The sequence below is a fragment of the Chenopodium album genome, chromosome 26, assembly GCF_948465745.1.
Source record: "Chenopodium album chromosome 26, dcCheAlbu1.1, whole genome shotgun sequence".
Classification (NCBI taxonomy): Eukaryota; Viridiplantae; Streptophyta; class Magnoliopsida; order Caryophyllales; family Amaranthaceae; genus Chenopodium; species Chenopodium album.
In genome coordinates, this window is record NC_137859.1 from 31469961 (window position 1) to 31488824 (window position 18864).

An 18864-nucleotide genomic window follows, 5' to 3' on the forward strand; every position below is an offset into this window, starting at 1 on the left:
AGACGCACATTAAAGGGACTCATCATTGATTAAAATAATAACTATTCAATGATCAATAGATTGACCTTACAAAGTCAATCAAAATTCCGTCCAAAAAGGCAAAAACATGGCTAAAATCACAAATTTTGATTTTGACTAGAACTCAAATTGTTTTGACTCAAGCCATAATATCAATATAAGTGATGATAATTTAGTTTTATCATGAAGTTATTGATAAAAATAATTATTAGGTATATGACCATATATTAGAATGGATCAAATTTAGCCTAGCTCTTAATCAAAGCTGATAATATACATTGCAAGGATCTCACTGCGCCATCTAGATACAACCTAATATGTACAAAATTATCAAACCTGAATTGAAATTCAATTGAAGAAAAATAATGAACAACGACAACAGTAATAATGGTGTATGGCGTACTCAATCATTGATGATATAAATTATCACATGTATCAGTAAAACCCCTTAAAACTTCATTTATTAACCATAGTCCATAGATGCTTTAAATGTATGGATTAATAGTAATAGTTGTAAGTTTGTAACCCTACTAATTCTATTAGAACATATGTACTTCGTATAATATATGGTCAATACCATTTGTAAGTTGTAATGCAATGCATAGTCAGTAATGCTAGTCAATTTAAATTTTAAAATGCTTTATGGTTCGAGAGAAGCTAAGAATCACATGAGATAAATTAGGTTAACCTCAATACGAGACAAAATCTTATCTGTATCAATGATAATTTATCTTAAGTATGGCGGTGGTGCTCATAATTGTCATAATGTGTACAAGCCAAATAACTAGTTTAGGGCCTGTTCATATTTACTTAATTTCAGTTCAGTTCAGTTCAGTTCAGCTCCAATCAGTTTAGTTCAGTTCAGTTCAGTTCCAATCAGTTCAGTTCAGTTCCAATCAGTTCAGTTCAGTTCAGTTCAGCTCTTAATTTCCCTCTCACATAAAAATTTCATTTCAGCTTAATTCAGTTCAGTTCAGTTCAGTTCAGTTCCAATCAGTTCAGTTCAGTTCCAATCAGTTCAGTTCAGTTCAGTTCAGCTCCAATCAGTTCAGTTCAGTTCAGTTCAGCTCAGTTCAGTAAATATGAACAGGCCCTTAGTAGTAGTATTACTTACGGACTACTTTGCCTCTCAATCCTCATCCAAAAGGACACGTTAAATCTTGTTATCAAAGTAGAAAAATATATAGTGCATATCACGGGTTGCACTTGGCATGGACCCTCAATTCCCCACCCATATCCAACAAATATCTAACAAATATAATCATCCTACATTAAATCAATTTTGTTACTATATATGATAGAATATAAAACATAATTCCAGGCTTCGGCCATCAGCTTAATTGCTTAAATTAAACTTTTATTTAATTTGGTCTTTTAACATAGTATCGAAGCCAACGTCACACAAAAGTCACGGATTTAAATTTCACCCACCCCACTTTCAAGTTGAATATTAAGCACTATGTATGAGAAAGGTCCATCTGATTAAGTTTGTCCATTAACAACATAAATTAAAAGACCTTGTGGTGGTAAATTGGTAAATACATAGAGGGGAGAGTCCCATCATCCATGCAAACGCATTAACCCAAAATAGTGCATATGAAAGTTTTAACCAACTCACATACCACAAGCTTAAACAACACCTAAAAAAAGGTCACTTTCTTCTTTATCACAATATGATCACCTCCTTCCCACTTCTTCTTCCTACTATATATATATAGCTTCACATTAGCTTTTCAATAAGTATTTACTTACAAAAAAAACATCCCTATACAAACAATCATTCAAAATGTATCATTATAAAACCAAAATCGCCATCTTACACATGCTCTTCTTCATGCTTGCTACAACATCTCAAGCTCGCTATAACAGCTTCGGCGAAAGCCGAGGCCGGAGAATGGAGGCGACGGCTACGACAACAACACCGGGAGCAGTTTCATCACCCTTAGAACAAGTTAACAACCAAGGCAATGAGGATACGCCAACGGGCTCCACGGGTTCAGCACATGGCCCGAATTGGGATTATGGATGGGGTTGGGGGGCCGGGCCTAGAAGCGGGTGGGGATACGGGTATGGTTCAAGCCATTCCCCTACCAGTTTCGGACGGGGTTATGGGTTTGGGTATGGGTCTGGGTCCGGGTCTGGGTCCGGGTCAGGATACGGGTATGGGTCAGGAGGCAGTGGTGGTGCCGGCGGGTACGGGTATGGAGCTGGGGGTGCTCATGGAGGGAGTGGTGGAGGAGGTACCTTTGTGACTCCACCAAATCATGGTTAAGTCTTCAGTTAAAAATAAAAATGCTGGATTTTAGCTGGTATTAAATGGATAATAATATAATACTTGGTATTAACTAGTTTAAGAGTATATTTTTACCTTTTTATAGTATGCATGTGCAGTAGTGTTGGGGGTGTGAGGGATCAGTGGATGTTTTATACGGTTTATGTGTATGTACTAAGTGGAGATCATTAGTGGTAAAATAGAAGTAGAGTATGTATGCCATATATATGTAACTAGTTTTTGGCCCGGAAAATATCCCGTGTCATTGTAATAATGAGAATTTTTTGCTTATGTAATATGAAAATATAATTGTTAACTTGATTTAATTCTTGAATATTTACATTTAAAATTAGTTACATAATCATGATCAGATGAGAAATAATAAAAAGTTAAACGAAGTGTGTAACCTAGCAGCAGGGTCTAATACTCATTTTGCAAGTTGTATTGAGTTCATATTATCATATCTTACCCACTTATATTATGTACAAGTACTACTTTAGAGTGGAGGTCATAATTAGTCCTAGACTTGATCAAAACAACCCTAATCCGAAAATTGGGAAGATTTTATCACCCCAAATTTCAGGCTCAACCCCAAAATTGGCAATCTAATTCCATATTTTGTAAAAATTCCCCTCAAAAAACCACTATTTTGATCCGATATAGCGAGTTTGAATACAATTTTAATCTCAGAGTTGGGCTTAGATTGAAGCCTTGGGCCAAGGTCGTGATCACCTCTATCCAGTCCAAATCTCTTTAGTCTTTCCATTCAATCCAAGTTAGACTCTCTTTTTCAACCCAATCACCTCCATGTGTCAATCTAGCCAATTCAAACCGCCTAATTCTAATAAGTCTTGTATTGAGTCAAAGTCTATTCCATCTTATGTCAAGTCCTACGTCTTATTTAGACCGAATAGACCCAACCTATGTATTCTAATTCCAAATCTGGTCCCTCCAATCTGACTCTAAATCAAACCCATTCTAATCTTACTCCAATATACGTTCTTAGGTTTTGGAGCCTGAAAGATTCTAGCTTATACCCAAATCTACGTTCATTGCGCTAGGTTCCAGTTAAGGTTCTATTCAAGCACAAATTTGTGTTCATAGGTCTAGGTGCCTTATAAAGGTTCTATCTTAGGCCAAAATATGCATTTAGTTAGGCCTAATCGTGCATCTGTTATTGGGTCAACGTTAGCCCAATATTCAACCTAGTCTCAAGTTCAATTAGAGTGATCATGAGTCGGGTTAGGCCAAGCCTAGTAAAAAAATGGCCAAAAATTCTATTTCAAGCCAAAATGGCAGGATTTTTAGGCCAAAAGTTTAATTCACAATGAAATTTTGTGCTACCCAAAACCAAAAAAAAATAAAATAAAAAAAATAAATAAATAAATTGGGCTTAAAAACACTATCCGAACCCAACATTTATTGGGTCCGGTGCTTTTAATTAAATCCATGTACAACCCATCAGTAACCAATTTTTATTTCCCAAATCTATTACGAAATGAATTTTAATTTTTAAACTCATAAGAGGAGTCAATGTTTTTCCAATTCATAAAAAACATCCGCGAGGAGCCAACGTTTTCTCCAATTCTGTTGACTCGAATGAACAATACAAGAGGGGGGGGTGAATTGTATTGTAGAGGAACTAGGGTAATTTTTGCGAAATTCTAAAAGAAACTTAAACAAAAACTTTGAAGTGCAAGAGAGATTTTACGTGGAAAACTTCTTGGCCCTAATCAAGAAGAAAAACCACGACCACAAGGGATTTTAAACTCAACTCTTAATAATAATAGGGCAAACAACCTATTACAAATTAAGACTCTAAACTCAAGTTCCTCTACGAACTTAAGTTCCCCCTCAACTGATCCGTCAATCAGTTGAGCTCTCAAATCTCTCTCTTTCTCCTTGCTTCACTCAAATCAATCTAAACACTCTAGAGTTTACCCAAACTCTACCCCAATACAACTCAAGTTAAAACTCTAAGATGCTAAGTACAAAGACACTCAAGGACTTTAAGTGGATTTTGACTCTTTTTCGAAAAGCTAAGAATTGTAATGCTCAAGTGTACTTTTCAAAACAGAAAACTAATCCTATTTATACAGGAGGAAAGCAGTTGAAAACTTCACGTCTGCCTTAACTCCCACTACACCACAACTTCCATGAAATAAGGAAGTGCAGTTCGTGGATGCTTGGGCAGCAAGCTGAAGCACACAGTAAGGAAGTGGTTCCTTTATTTTCTCAACCTCCTTGACCAAGTAAAAAGCCGTTTCAAAAATAGTTTTACCAAGTCAGATTTTCCAAAGTATTAGGATAAAATCAAAACAGAAAATCTTTTAGTAAATAAGATATTTTTTCTTTAAAAGATAATTTTCCGAAATAAGATTAATTCTTGTTAAAATAAGGAAAATAAAATCTTTATAAACTGAAATTAAATCCACTTAAATCCTATCAATTAACAATGTACTTAACATATGTACAAGAAGCCTAAAATAAATAATAAAGATACAATAGACTCCTTGGAACACAGTGAAGCTTCGACTCTGGAGCTTCAGTTCCTCACTCAAGGAACTTGGCCTCTTATTGTCTTCTATGCTCATCCACAGCTCATCCTTAGACCTTGTTCCATGCTCCATTCTGACTCTAGAACTTCGTTGCATATAAGAACCTGTCAAGTACATCAAAGCTAATAGACAAAAGTTAAAGCCCTTATGGGTTTGCTTAGGTTCCTTGAGTCATCATCAAAACTTAAGATCAACAATATTCCCCCTTTTTGATGAATGACAAACCTAAGCAAAATCATAAAATAAAATTGAAGGACAATCAGAAAAAGAAAAATTTAAAATGAAAATGAACTAGCTAAAGTTAAACAAGGAACTGAATGAACGAAAGTTATACCTTCTATTTTTAGATGGATGGAGAGCTTGTCAACAATTGAGTTTGCCTTTACCTTCTTTTCCCCCTTTTGGCGTTCATCAAAATTAATGCACACAAATATACATATCTAAACACAGCACCATGATAATGGTTTGTGTCCAAAGCATAGAACAAAGCACATATAGGCAGAAATAGTATGCAAATAGTCATAAAGCAAGCAAGCAACATCCATATAGACAAACTGATGTTCCTCCAGAACATCAAAAAAACAAAATACCCTGTTTTAAGTGTTTACAGACCAAAAGAAGCAAAATAAAACAAAGTTTTTAATCCAGACCAAGTTCAAAGATAAACAGATTCATAAACAGGATAGAAAGAAAATAGGATTAAGCTTCAGGGGCAGTGGACTGGTGCTCTTCTCCTGCATCTTCCATTGGCACCTCTTCAATCACCAAGTCCTCCAGTTTCTTCAAAATATCAACCTGCCCTTGAGAAATACGTGAAGCACTCTGCTGTACTGCTGATGTGAGCTCAGTAGAAGCCTTTGCCAATTCAGACACCATCTTCTCCAGAGTCTCAATTCTCTGAACTAGAGCAGGTTGTGCATCAACAAATTTTTGCACTGTACCCTTGAGATTCTTCAGTTCTAAAGCAGCACTGACAGAGCTGAATCCTGCAAACCCTAGGCCTTCTCCTGTTGGAGCAGACTGACTTCCTCCAGTTTCTTGCACAAACGTGCCCTGTTCCCCCTGAACTAGTACTTTCTCCTCACTTAGATCAACAAAAGTAGGAGCTCCAACCTTCATTTTTGGCTTTACAGCCAATCTTGTGCTCTTTCTCTTCCCTGCAACAAGAGTACTACTCTTCTTTTCTTTCTTCTCAGAACCAAAACCTTCTCCCTTTTCTTTCATCTTTTCTTTCTTCTCTCCCTCTTCTTCACTGTCCTCTCCTTCCAGCCACTTATCCAACTTCTCTTCCTCAGTCAAGACTTTCACTTCCTCCTTGGCTTTTGTTAGGTTTTGTTTTGGGAGAAACTGGGTGACACCATCAACAACATGTAGGTTTCTGCTTTCAAGGGTTCTGGGTTGGACAAAATGATTTGTTTGGAGTTTGAGGTTTTCACAATTTTCCACAGAAATCCCAAAACTCTCTATGAGAGTGATGATCAGGTTTGCATAGCCTACTTTCAAGTGATTTGTGAGGCAGTGAGTAAGGTGCTTTATCATGATAGAAGGAAAATTGATTTGGATTTTGTTTTCAAGACAATACATGAGCATAGCATCTAGATGATTTGCTTCATGCCTATGCTGAGTTCTAGGGACAATGGCTAGATGAACAAAAATGAATAGCAATTTTTGAATGGGAGAAAACAGATTGTGGTTTGTTTGCACTTTAGACATCTTTCCACCAATTGATTCCACAATTTCTTTGATAGACACATCACCAACACCTAATTCAGTTGCTCCCTTAAAATATTCATCAAACCCCTCATTCGGAGTTCCAAAGATAGCACTCAGATAATCAGCATTAAAACTAATTTTCTTATTTTTTAACTCTAAAAACACAAACACCATCAAAATTCTTGAAATTTGCACAGAATTCTTTCAAAGGAGCATGAGCAAGCACATTATTATAACTTTCACTAAACAGTTGAATCCAATTTTGTGCTTCTAAAATTTCAAGGAGTTCAGTGTACTTACTAACTTCACACCAATTTAGATTGATGCAGAAACCATGAATGAAGCAATCAGAGCTTGCTTCAATTCTCTTGACAAAAGGAGGTTTCTCCAGCAGAATCTTTTCTCCCATTTCTACCCAGCCTCATTCCTCAGGTCCCTCTTCCTCCAGCTTGCGTTTCTTCGATTCACTTCGATCTACAGGCAAGTTCTTTGGCTTCTCAAGAGTTACTTTGGTTTGAGTTTCTTGCTCGATTTCCATGGGTGAGTCTTTTTGTGGAGTGATTTGGGTTTTTGGTGAAATATCCATGGGAGAGTAAGATGAATCGTTGAAGTGAAGTATGTATTTTACGGAGTGAGGAGGTGAAGAACAATGTTTAGGGTTTGGCTTCATTTTATAGGGGAGGTAATTTCTAGGGAAATAGGAGACGGTGGAAGTGTGTGGAAGGTTAATTGAATGGGGTATGTGTCATTTGAAGAAGAGTGGAAAAATTACTTTTCACTTGGTCAGATTAAAAGAGAAGATTCATTTAATGTGATTTGACATGAAGGGTCTTGATTAAATAGAGAAATTTCTGATCAGAAACTTTGAATTGAATTCAAAAAGACTAGGGTATTCAATTGAAGATAGACTTGAATTTTGTAAAGATAAAAATTTGTGAGATTAATTCAAAATCAGAGTAAAAAGAAAAAAGATAAGATTTTTAGAAGATAGAAATTAATTAACTGACCAGCTAATTAATTTATGAAATGATAAAACGAAATCTTATGAAATTTTTCGGAGGAACTTGGAACAAATCAACATAGTTTGTTAGCAATATAGATAAGCCAATGCAATTTGATTTCTTCACATACAGCCACAATCCCATATGCATTGCCATACATTCTAATACTCAGGACTATGTTTTCACATATACACATTGTGTAAGATACATATAATGCATGCATGATCGACTTATACCTTGGGGGAACTTGAGGGCTTCTTAACTCAATTGTATCATACCAAGTTCCATGCGCATCTTTTCAAATTTGTCCCTGCTTAAAGGCTTAGTAAGAATGTCAGCAATTTGATTTTCAGTTTCACAAAAATCTAATTTAATTAAGCCTTTTTCCACATTATCCTTAAGGAAATGATGCCTTATGTGAATATGTTTCACACGAGAATGATGAACTGGATCTTTTGAAATGCATATGGCACTAGTATTATCACAATAAATAGGAATGCAATTATACTTCATACCATAATCTCTTAGTTGTTGTTTTATCCAAAGTACTTAAGAACAACAGGCAGCAGCTGCCACATATTCAGCTTCAGCAGTTGACAAGGCCACTGTGTTCTGTTTCTTGGATCCCCAAGAAACAAGGCATGGCCCGAGAAACTGAATCATTCCTGAAGTACTCTTCCTATTCACCAAATCTCCTGCATAGTCAGCATCTGCAAAACCTTTTAAATCAAAAGTATCACTTCTAGGATAGAAGAGACAAAGATGGTCAGTTCCTTTGAGATATCGTAGGATCCTTTTCACTGCTGTAAGATGTGACTCCTTAGGATTAGATTGAAACCTTGCACATAAGCCAACACTAAATGCAATATCAGATCTGCTAGCAGTTAAGTATAAAATGGATCCAATCATACCTCTGTATTTAGTTTGATCTACACTAGTTCCTTGTAGATCTTCATCTAACCTTGTGCCTGTTCCCATTGGTGTATGGTTGGTCTTTGCTTGGTCAAGGTTATATTTCTTCAGTAGTTCCTTGACATACTTTTGTTGGTGAATTGCAATACCTCTTTCTGTTTGTTTGATTTGTAGTCCAAGAAAGAAGTTGAGTTCCCCCATCATGCTCATCTCAAATTCACCACTCATTAGCTCAGCAAAGTACTTGCACAAGTTTTCGTTAGTTGCTCCAAAAATAATATCATCAACATATATTTGAACAACCAGTAAGTCAGTTCCTTCAGATTTTAAAAATAAAGTTTTATCTACTTTACCTCTTTTAAAATCATTTTGAAGAAGGAACTTAGAGAGCCTTTCATACCAAGCTCTAGGTGCTTGTTTCAGCCCATAAAGAGCTTTATCAAGCTTAAAGACATGATTAGGAAATTGGGGATTTTCAAAACCAGGAGGTTGTTCCACGAACACCTCTTCTTCAAGAAAACCATTTAAGAAAGCACACTTAACATCCATTTGATATAATTTGAAACCCATAAAAGAAGCAAAAGCAATTAAAATTCTAATAGCTTCTAATCTAGCAACAGGAGCAAAAGTTTCTTCAAAGTCAATACCTTCTTGCTGATTGTAGCCCTTCACAACAAGTCTTGCCTTGTTTCTTACAATTGTTCCATATTCATCCAGCTTGTTCCTGAATACCCACTTGAGCCCTATAACCTTTTTGTGTTCAGGTTTCTCTTCAAGATGCCAGACCTTGTTCCTCTCGAACTCATTGAGTTCATCTTGCATGGCAATTATCCAGTCAGCATCCTTTAGTGCTTCATCATGATTTCTTGGCTAAATAATGGATAGGAAGGCTTGGAAGGCACAGAAGTTCCTCATTTGTGATCTGGTCTGAGTTCCTCTACCAATATCACTTATAATAAGATCTGTTGGATGAGAGCCTTGATATTTGAATGGCTTTGGATGGAACTCTCTAGCAGGAACTCCTATTTGAGGCACTTCTTCTTCAGTTTCTTCTGCATTTTCCTCGTTGCCAGATTCTCCATGATCTTGTTCCTCCGGGGTTTATTGATTAGGAACTTCAGCATTTTCTTGATGTTCTTGCTCAGGTTCCTCTCTTACTTCCCTGGTTTGCTTGGTGGTTTCTTCCTCTTCTTCCCTGTCTCTAATCATTCCAATTTCATAATCATTATTGTCTTGTTCCTGTACATTCATAAACATATTAGATTCATCAAATATCACATGAATGATTTCTTCTACACACAATGTATTTTTGTTGTAAACTCTGTAAGCTTTGCTATTTGATGCATAGCCAAGGAACACAGCTTCATCACTTCTTTCATCAAATTTTCCTATGTTCCTTTTCCCATTATTATGAACAAAACGCCTGCATCCAAAAGCTCGAAAGTGAGAAATATTGGGTTTTCTGCCCTTAAACATTTCATAAGGAGTCTTATTGATGATTGGTCTCATCATTACTCTATTAATAATATAACAAGCAGTATTAATAGCTTCAGCCCAGAAGTTCCTTGGAAGACCACTTGCTATGAGCATAGTTCTTGCCATGTCTTCTAGAGTCCTGTTTTTCCTTTCAACAACTCTGTTCTGTTGAGGAGTTCTTGGGGCTGAAAAGTTATGATCCATGCCATTTTCTTTGCAAAAGTCATCGAACCTTGAATTCTCAAACTCTGTTCCATAATCTGATCGAATGTGGATAATTTGATTTCCACTTGACTTTTGTACTCTTTTGGCAAAGGACACGAATTCATCAAAGGTTTCATCTTTGCTAGACAAAAAGATCACCCAAGTAAATCTAGAAAAATCATCAATAATAACTAAAACATATTTCTTTCCACTTCTACTTTGAACACGCATGGGACCACACAAATCCATATGAATTAGCTCCAATGGCTTTGTGGTGCTGAACATGTTTTTGCTTTTAAAAGAAGACCTGACTTGCTTGCCTCTCACACATGCATCGCAAATATGTTGTATGAGGAACTTGACTGAGGGAAGCCCGATAACCAAGTTCCTTGCTCTAAGTTTATCCATGAGTGAGAAGCTAGCATGTCCAAAACGTCTATGCCATAATAAAGGATCATCATTAATGGCACTCAGGCAGGTAAGGTTGTTCCTTGGAACAGAATTTAGATCCACAATGTATGCGTTCCCTTTTCTAGTTCCTTCAAGAACAACCCTTCCTGTTTTATCATTAATGATGTTGCATGAATCAGAGGTAAAACTTACAGAGTTTCCTTTATCACAAAATTGTGATATGCTCAGCAAATTGTGCATCAAACCCTGGCCTCGACCAAAAGTACATTTTCTAATGAATGAGAGCTGGACCTTCCTACTTTTCCTTTTGCAATTACTTCACCTTTCTTGTTGTCTCCAAAGGTCACAGTTCCTCCTGGATAGGCCTCTAGTGAGAGAAACTTTGATTTGTCTCATGTCATATGCTTTGAACAACCACTGTCGAGGTACCACGTGTTGTTCCCCCTCACTAGGACCTGCAAAAGAACTCATTGATTAGATTCAGGAACCCAGGTTTCCTTGGGTTCCTTGGACGTTGAAGCAATATCAGATTTCTTTACCCAAACTTGCCTAACATTCTTGTTAACGGACTGTTCCTTCTTATTACAAGTAGCAACAAGATGACCAGTTTTACCACAGAAGGTACATACTTTATAGCTAGGCAGGTCTACATATTTTTTCTTGCCCTTATGCTTAGAACGTATGAATCCTAGACCTTCAGTTCTTTTGGTTTGAGCATTCTCAATCCACTTAGGAATTCCAAACTAACTAATGCTTCTTTCTTTTCGAAGCTCAAGTTCCTTCTCCAACTTTGCCTTTTCAATTCTTAACTCGTCAAGATCAAATTTTAATTTTTCAAAATCCTCATTAAATTTCGGCAAAGATTCAGAGGAGGAACTTGGAGATACTTCAGCATTAGCTAGTTTGTATTGAGTCAGTTCTACATTAACCATGATATTTTCAAACTTGAGTTTCTCATTCATTTCTTTTAAGAGAAGATTCTTGTCAAAAAGTTCAAAAAATCTACTTTGAACATCAGTTCGTTGATTCTCAATCCATGTACTGTGTTCCTTGCAGACTTTGAGAGCTCTTTGACATTCACCTAGACGAATACTAGTGTGAGTCCACTCATCTTCCATTTCAAACACTAAATCAATGAGAGCATCTTTAGTATAAGTTTTAAGCACATTAGGATCAAGGAATACCTCTTTAGCAAGCTCATCATTGTAAGCCTTTTCATCACGTTTGGCCATCAAACACAGATGAGCTGTTTCTTCTTCAGGTTGTTCCTCTTCATCCCCACTTTCAGAATCTCCCCACGCAGCAATCATAGCCTTCCTAATGTGTGTTTTGTTGAAAGGAGTTTTGTTGTAGTTGCTCTTAACTTGTTCCTTTGCCTTCCCTTTACCTTTCTCTGTATCCCAAAGTGGACACTCACGAATGAAGTGTTCTAGAGATCCACATTTGTGACAACCAGAGTCAGCCTTTGAAGTAGAGGGTTTCTTGGTGAAGTTCCTTGACCTGTTGTTTCGGTTGAACATTCTTTTGAACCTCCTCACTAGCATAACAGCTTCTTCTTCATCGACTTCAGAGTCTTCTTGATCTCCAGCTTTGAGAGCCAAGCCTTTTCCTCGGTTTCCTTCACTGTTGCTTGTTCCTAAGTGCAACTCATGAGTCATGAGGGAACCAGCAAGTTGCTCAATGTTGAACTTTGTGAAGTCCTTTGTTTCTTGTAAGGCTGTTACCTTGGCTCTCCATCTCTCATCTTGAGGGAGGCTTCTTAGAAATTTTCTGACCTGCTCATCAATAGGGATTTGCTTTCCAAGAGAAACAAGCTCATTAATAATGTTAGTAAATCTAGTTAACATTTCCTGAATTGATTCTTTTGGTTGCATTTCAAACCGTTCATATTTTGACATAAGCAAGTCAATTCACTACTACAAAAAGCGTGTTTTTTGGACGCTTTTTAGGCCTTTTTTCGACGCTAAAAAGCGTCGAAAAATTATTTCTCGACGCTGCTAAAAAGCGTCGAAAATACGTGAGTCGAAAATTTTTTTTGGACACAAAAAAGCGTCGAGAATATCGACGCTTTTTTGTGTCCTAACTAATATACGAAGCGTCGAAATAAACGTAATTCGTGCAGTATCCCAAATGTGTAGTTTTTTAGCGACGCTTTTACTTGTCCACATACTCAAATTTACGACGCTTTTTGTTGTCTTGCGTTTATTCGTGTCAGCCTATGATATGGCAGGAAACTCTTTGAAATATGAAAATGTGCAATTATGTAGACATTAAAAAGCGTCTAGAAATTTTTTTAAGCTTTTTTTTTTCCTTTTATTAAATTATTACCATCATACATACATTATAGTTGATTAAATTTATCATAATTTAATTTAAGTTAATAAATTTTAAAAAAATAAACAAATATTCTATATAACTAGATTAAAAAAAAACAATAATTAATTACAATAATAAGAGTACGTAGTTAATTACCAAATTTATAAAAGAAAACATCAACAAAATTATTAAAAAAAAAATGTCGCATATTATAGTAGCTTGTCCCTAAATAAATACATCACTAATATAAGACTAAAACCAAAATAGATAGATGATGGCCTTATAGACGATATAGTCGCTTGTTGATGCTCAAGTGACCCGGTCTTGTGCACCTACATTGCCTTTTCCAATCTTCAAAAAAAAAAAAAAAGTACAAAGTATAAATTAGTACATTAGTCATTACACAATATAGGCTCAAGATTCAACATGTATACTATTTAAATATAGAATTGTAAGTTAAACATAGAAATATAAATGAACAAAAAAGCCAACAGGTCTTTCATCATGAGTTCTTGACTAGATCAGTATTGCGGACAAATCCAAAGCCTAACTGAACAAAGCATGGATCAAGTAATACAAAATCTGGCATGGAATTCTGTTGGTATATTATGTGTATGTTGGGGTTGGGGATGGGTGCGTTGGGGTTCTGGTCAGGCAAGCATTAATTTTTATGTATGTATGATGACCAGGATCCAACTGACATGAGAAGCATGGGGAACATCTTCTTTACAAGATACGGAGTGCTGCATCAGTAATCTGATGTTTGAGGACAGAATTTTCTAGTCTTGAGTAGTTATGTTTTATGTCTCATAATCTGCAGTTGATTGTGAGCTATGTTACTCAGAGTCTCAAACTCTTCATTTCACCATATGTAGTACCCATGTCGGATCCACAACACAAGGATGTCAGTATTGGCACTTCACACTTCATTTTAAGCCATAACTTCTGATATGTTCCTGTGAGCCTAATTCTTATTTGTGCCCTTTATAAGTGAAACTTGCATGTATTAGAGACTGTAACTAATAAGGACAACACAATACCCTAGATAGAGCATCAGCTATAACATTCTCACTCTCACTTTTGTGTAGAATTTCATGGTCAAAATCCATGATTTTGGGATATTGGCAACCAGAATTTTAGAATAGCGTTATATTGGCTATTTACTGTACCTTTTCCTGAACATCAATATATGGTTTGTGAGATCCAATGGCAACATGGAATACAATAACACATAATTTAAGAAAATTCTCAAAGATATAGTTTGTGAGATCAAATAACATTACCAAAAATTCATAATGTCCATTTTTGTTTATTTTTCAAGTATAGAAAGTGCTACTCTTGCTAAAACAATTCATACGAATTGATCAATTATAACTCAAAACTACTCTGGAAATTCTTGATTCTTTATACAGTAGCCAAGTCAGAAAAATGGACGTACTCGTGTTTGACACAATTACCCTGAGTCCCCGATTACGAGTATCGTAGGATGTAGGATGTGAGTCATGATTCTACTGGTATTGCTGCTAAAATAAAAGAACTCAAATTGCTTTTAAGATTGAACCATTTTTGAAGAACTTTCATCTTTCATTTAGCATTATTAAGGTCAAAAGGTTGTAACTTTATTCTACTTAAAAGGTTGCATCCAAAGCCCCAGCAGGGCAGACAAGCAGGTTAGGCAGGGGAGCAGGACAGCAAGCAAGCAGCAGGGGAGCAGGACAGACAAGCAGTATAAACGGGAGTATTCTAGAGTAGAGAACCTTAGGCAGATTATTATTACACACACACACACAAGCTCCGACTTTCACACACGCACACACAAGCTTTGACTTTCACACACAAGCTCTGAATTTCACACACACACACACACACACACACACACACAAGCATTTTGAATTTCAGTTCTGATTTCAAATCTGATTTTCATTGAGAATTCTTCCTAGAGATCATACTACCTGTATTTTAACTACTCTGACTCATTAGAGGAACCTTAATAAGACAAGGGTACGTGAAAGATGTTGATAATTTGATCGAGATAATCCAACTTCTGTGGGTCAATTTTTTTTCCACGAAACATAGACAAATGATTTGTTGTCCACACCTTTATAGATATTTGCATCAAGATCATATTGGGCCATAAAATCCTCAACTTTGTGATGCCATATGATGCTTGTTGAAAACAGGTTTTGATTTATTATGGTAAACAAGAGGTTGTTCAGATTAGATATCTTATTCTACTTTAATTTATACCAAAACCTTATCAACACACTTCAGCTAAGTCTTCTGTTAAGCGTACCCGAAAAAGAAATTGTGGTACCAGTATGAACAAGGCGGGTCATCAACCATAACTTGTAGATCCGCAGAGCAAGAACCATCAGTGATCTCAAGGAAGGCGAAGGTATTGTGGCCGGTGAGGGAGGCACCGCCGCCGGGGCGGCTAAGGATGTTGACGATAGGGAGAGATAAATATACCCTTAATCAAGAATTTTGTTTCCTAAATTTGTGTGGATCTGGGAGTTCATGCCAAAAAAAAAGGTATAAAGGCCGAAATCAAAGAAAATTAATATCACAGTAAGGAAATTAAAGAAACAATTGATTCGACAGAGGAATGCGAATGATATATTAGAAAAAAAACAACAAACAAATTTCACAAGAAGATTACTTGAAATTGACAAAAAAAGTAAGGAAATTTAAACAATTTGAAGCCCAATTCGCTGAATTAAGAAAATTACATCCGAAAAATATCAAAATAAAAAATAAGTGTCAAAACAAAAAAAAACTTAGATTCAATATCTATTGAGAAAGGAGAGAATACTGAAAAACAATTAGAATTTATACCAAATTAAATGTGATGAAATCAAAGAGGATCTTTTAGTTTAATTTGTTGTTGGGTTTGCAATTTTGGAGAGCAAATTGAATAGAGAATTTAAGAGGAAGGCTAGGGTTTAGTTATTGGAGAGTAAAGAGGACGGTTTTGATGTTTTCCGGTTTTCCCCCAATTATGTTGAAGTTAGCAAGCTAGAGAACATGTGCTTATCACATGATTAATATTCTGGACGCTTATTTGGGTCAACAATAAGTAAGGACGCCGAAAAGTGTCAAGAAAACACGGGAATCAAATTTTCCACTGACACCTTAATGATAGCGTCGAAAAACAATGGGTTTTGTAGTAGTGAACTTCTTTGTTTTCTGACATCCAAAACCAATTCAGCACCACAATAAGACCCCATTTTATATCTTAGAAAAATATTCAAAATGTATAAATATTTGATACTTAAAAAATGGTAAATTTGTATTTCACTTAAAACAAGCATCTAATTTAGCACATAGTTCAATATCATGCGAGTTAAGACAATACATATATGAAATAGAATGAAGATGGACCAAGCTACCTATGAATGTAACCATAACTAACATCACTACAGTCGGGCCAACATGGAGTCAGAAGTGAATATGAAATAGAATAAAGTTTCCCCCCTTGCAAAGTATAGTACAGTAAAAAAAAATAATAAAAAAAAGTGAACATATTATTAATATTGAGGCTTTAGGTCGTTAATTTCATGTACCAAAAGTCAAGAACTCAAATACATGGATCTAAAGTACTTTTAGTTTGTTAGCCACTTATATCCATTGCACTAGCCTAGAAACCTCTATTTCTATAATATATATGCTATGCTCATTTTATCTATAACCTCAGTAACTCTAATTATTTAAAACCTTAAAATAAATAGTTCTCTAAAATTCATAAGGACAAGCCCACTTTGTGATTCAGAAAGGCAATCCCTACAACACTATGAAACATGGGTGTAATTTATCACATTATGCAAATAAAGCAAATAGTTTAAAAAAGAAAAAAATCAATCCCTTCAACACTATCCTCAACGCATGCAGCAGCAGTAGCAAACAATAGCAGCAACCACATTAAACAACAACAGAAACTGAACAACAATTAATAACAAAGGCAACAACACATGCGTCCCTATAACACCCAACCTATTGCCACGAGGCTGCCATGTCACCAAGATAGGAGCAGCAGGGAGATCAAGTAGGCACCAAATTAGCAGAAAAGCAGCAAGTGGAGAAAAAACTTCTTCATACCCTCTTAATCACAGTCCCCAATAGACCCTGAAAAAAGGAATTAGTTGGCAAAATTAATACCTTGATTAAGTCCCAATTGAGAATTCGGTTGAAATCAAATTATTGAAAAAAAAAGCCATTAAATTACTGATTTAGCATGGAGTGATTCTGTCATTTTAATGTTGATAATTTGTAGTCTTCAACTCAGTTCTTAACTAAACAAAATAAGTAGGCAAAGGGATGTACCCATTGTCCAAGCAAGTGGGCTTTGACAACAACTTAAACATTACACAAACAACAACAAATTTTGGCTTCACCTTTTCTGAAATCTAATACAAACTCCCAGAGCCACAGATCACATGACAAGGGAAAACCAAAATTCAAAATGCCCAAACAAAAAAATCAACTACCTAATAGATATATGAGATAAAATGTCAGTAGGAAGATAAACTAAATACCACAATGTATGTAGTATTAAATTGCTATGTAATCAGAAGTATAATTCATTATTGCACCTCATTGAAACATCATACACTGAAATGGGTGTTTAGCATTCATAATTTCTAACTACAAGTTGATCTGTTTTTTTAATTTATAGAGGGATAAATCTAATTTCTCATTCAGTTTTTAGCTTTCATGCATTATCATAAACTTGTAAACTCAAGCACCTAATACTCTCTAATTTCCATCACGAAATCAACTATTTATTATATAATTTATCACTAGTAATTTCATTTTAAATTCTAAAAAAAAATGTCTGGGAAAAGAAACCCCTCAATTATGTGAAGGACAAAAAATAAAAATTAAGGGGGAAAAAACAGAATGAAGACAACAAACCAAAATAATTTTAACACGTCATTTGATGCATAGATCTTAAGGAGGAATCAATTATATAGAAAAATCATATCACAACTAACAAAATTACAAGTGATGAATTGAATTTGATTAAAAATAAGTAAAAATAACCAGATATCAATCAAACAACCAATTAAATAGATACAGTCAAAAGGAACACGAAGCTGCCATTCCGGTTTGGTTCTTTTTGCTTCAATTTCTTACTGCTCCTCAAAATCTCAACTTCTCTTTACAAATTAACTTCTAAATTTATAATTTAATTAATTGAATATACACATTTCTTATAACCGAATATTTACCCAGATTCAAAAGTAAATCGCAGAATGAAGTAAAACAATATATATAACTATAATTAAACCCTATAATCTCTGTTATTCATTAATCAAACAACATCAGATCATAATTTAGTGAAAAAATTTGCTAAAAACAATTTAATAGACTTTAATCAAAAGCGAAATTCGAATTCTAAAATGAATTGTTTACCTTAAAATTAACGGCTGCATAGAGAGTAACATAACTTATTGCAGTTCGAAGTGAGTAAAGATATTTCACCAAGAATAATAAGGGGAGTTGTAGGTAGAGTTAGAATTAAGATCTGGATTTGAATCCATGAATTTAACGAAGGAGGAAGGTATAGTTAGGGTTGAGAACTGAGTAGTCTTTTTTATTTGGGGAGGGGGGGTTTTGATTGAAACGTGGGCTGAGTTGTGAAGGTACTAAGTATTCACGTGCGTGACTTGTGATTGTCTTCTCGACGCTTTATGGCGACGAAAATTACTTTCGTTACCTAAAAGCGTCGAAAAAACGCGGAGTCTAAATTTCCCTGCAGACGCCCCTTACCTAGCGTCGAGGCATAAGCGTCGAAAAAACACTCATTTTGTAGTAGTGATTTTAGAGCGTTTCACTTCGTTAGTTCCTTCATGAGTAACTTGAAGTAAATCCCAAATTTCTTTAGCATTTTTACAACCCATAACACGGTTGTGTTCATGGGGTCCAAGACCACAATGAAGTAATTTAACAGCAAGTGCATTAATTTCCATTTTCTCAAAATCTT

The 18864-nt window shown here is 35.5% G+C and overlaps 1 protein-coding gene and 1 long non-coding RNA gene across 2 annotated transcripts; one reads left to right on the forward strand and one right to left on the reverse strand.

Moving 5' to 3' along the window:
- Positions 1-1746: 1746 nt before the first annotated feature.
- LOC145618205 (uncharacterized) lies at positions 1747-2624 on the forward strand. Its single transcript, XM_081672985.1, has one exon. The coding sequence runs from the start codon at positions 1805-1807 to the stop codon at positions 2288-2290; it is 486 nt and encodes a 161-aa protein (XP_081529111.1). The 5' UTR covers positions 1747-1804; the 3' UTR covers positions 2291-2624.
- Positions 2625-13041: 10417 nt separating this feature from the next.
- On the reverse strand, positions 13042-18481 carry LOC145617639 (uncharacterized). The gene is made up of 3 exons (XR_014107769.1): positions 18294-18481; positions 16872-17003; positions 13042-13232 (listed from the first exon to the last, which is right to left on the reverse strand). It is a non-coding gene; the product is annotated as an uncharacterized LOC145617639 (long non-coding RNA).
- Between the last annotated feature and the right edge of the window lie 383 nt (positions 18482-18864).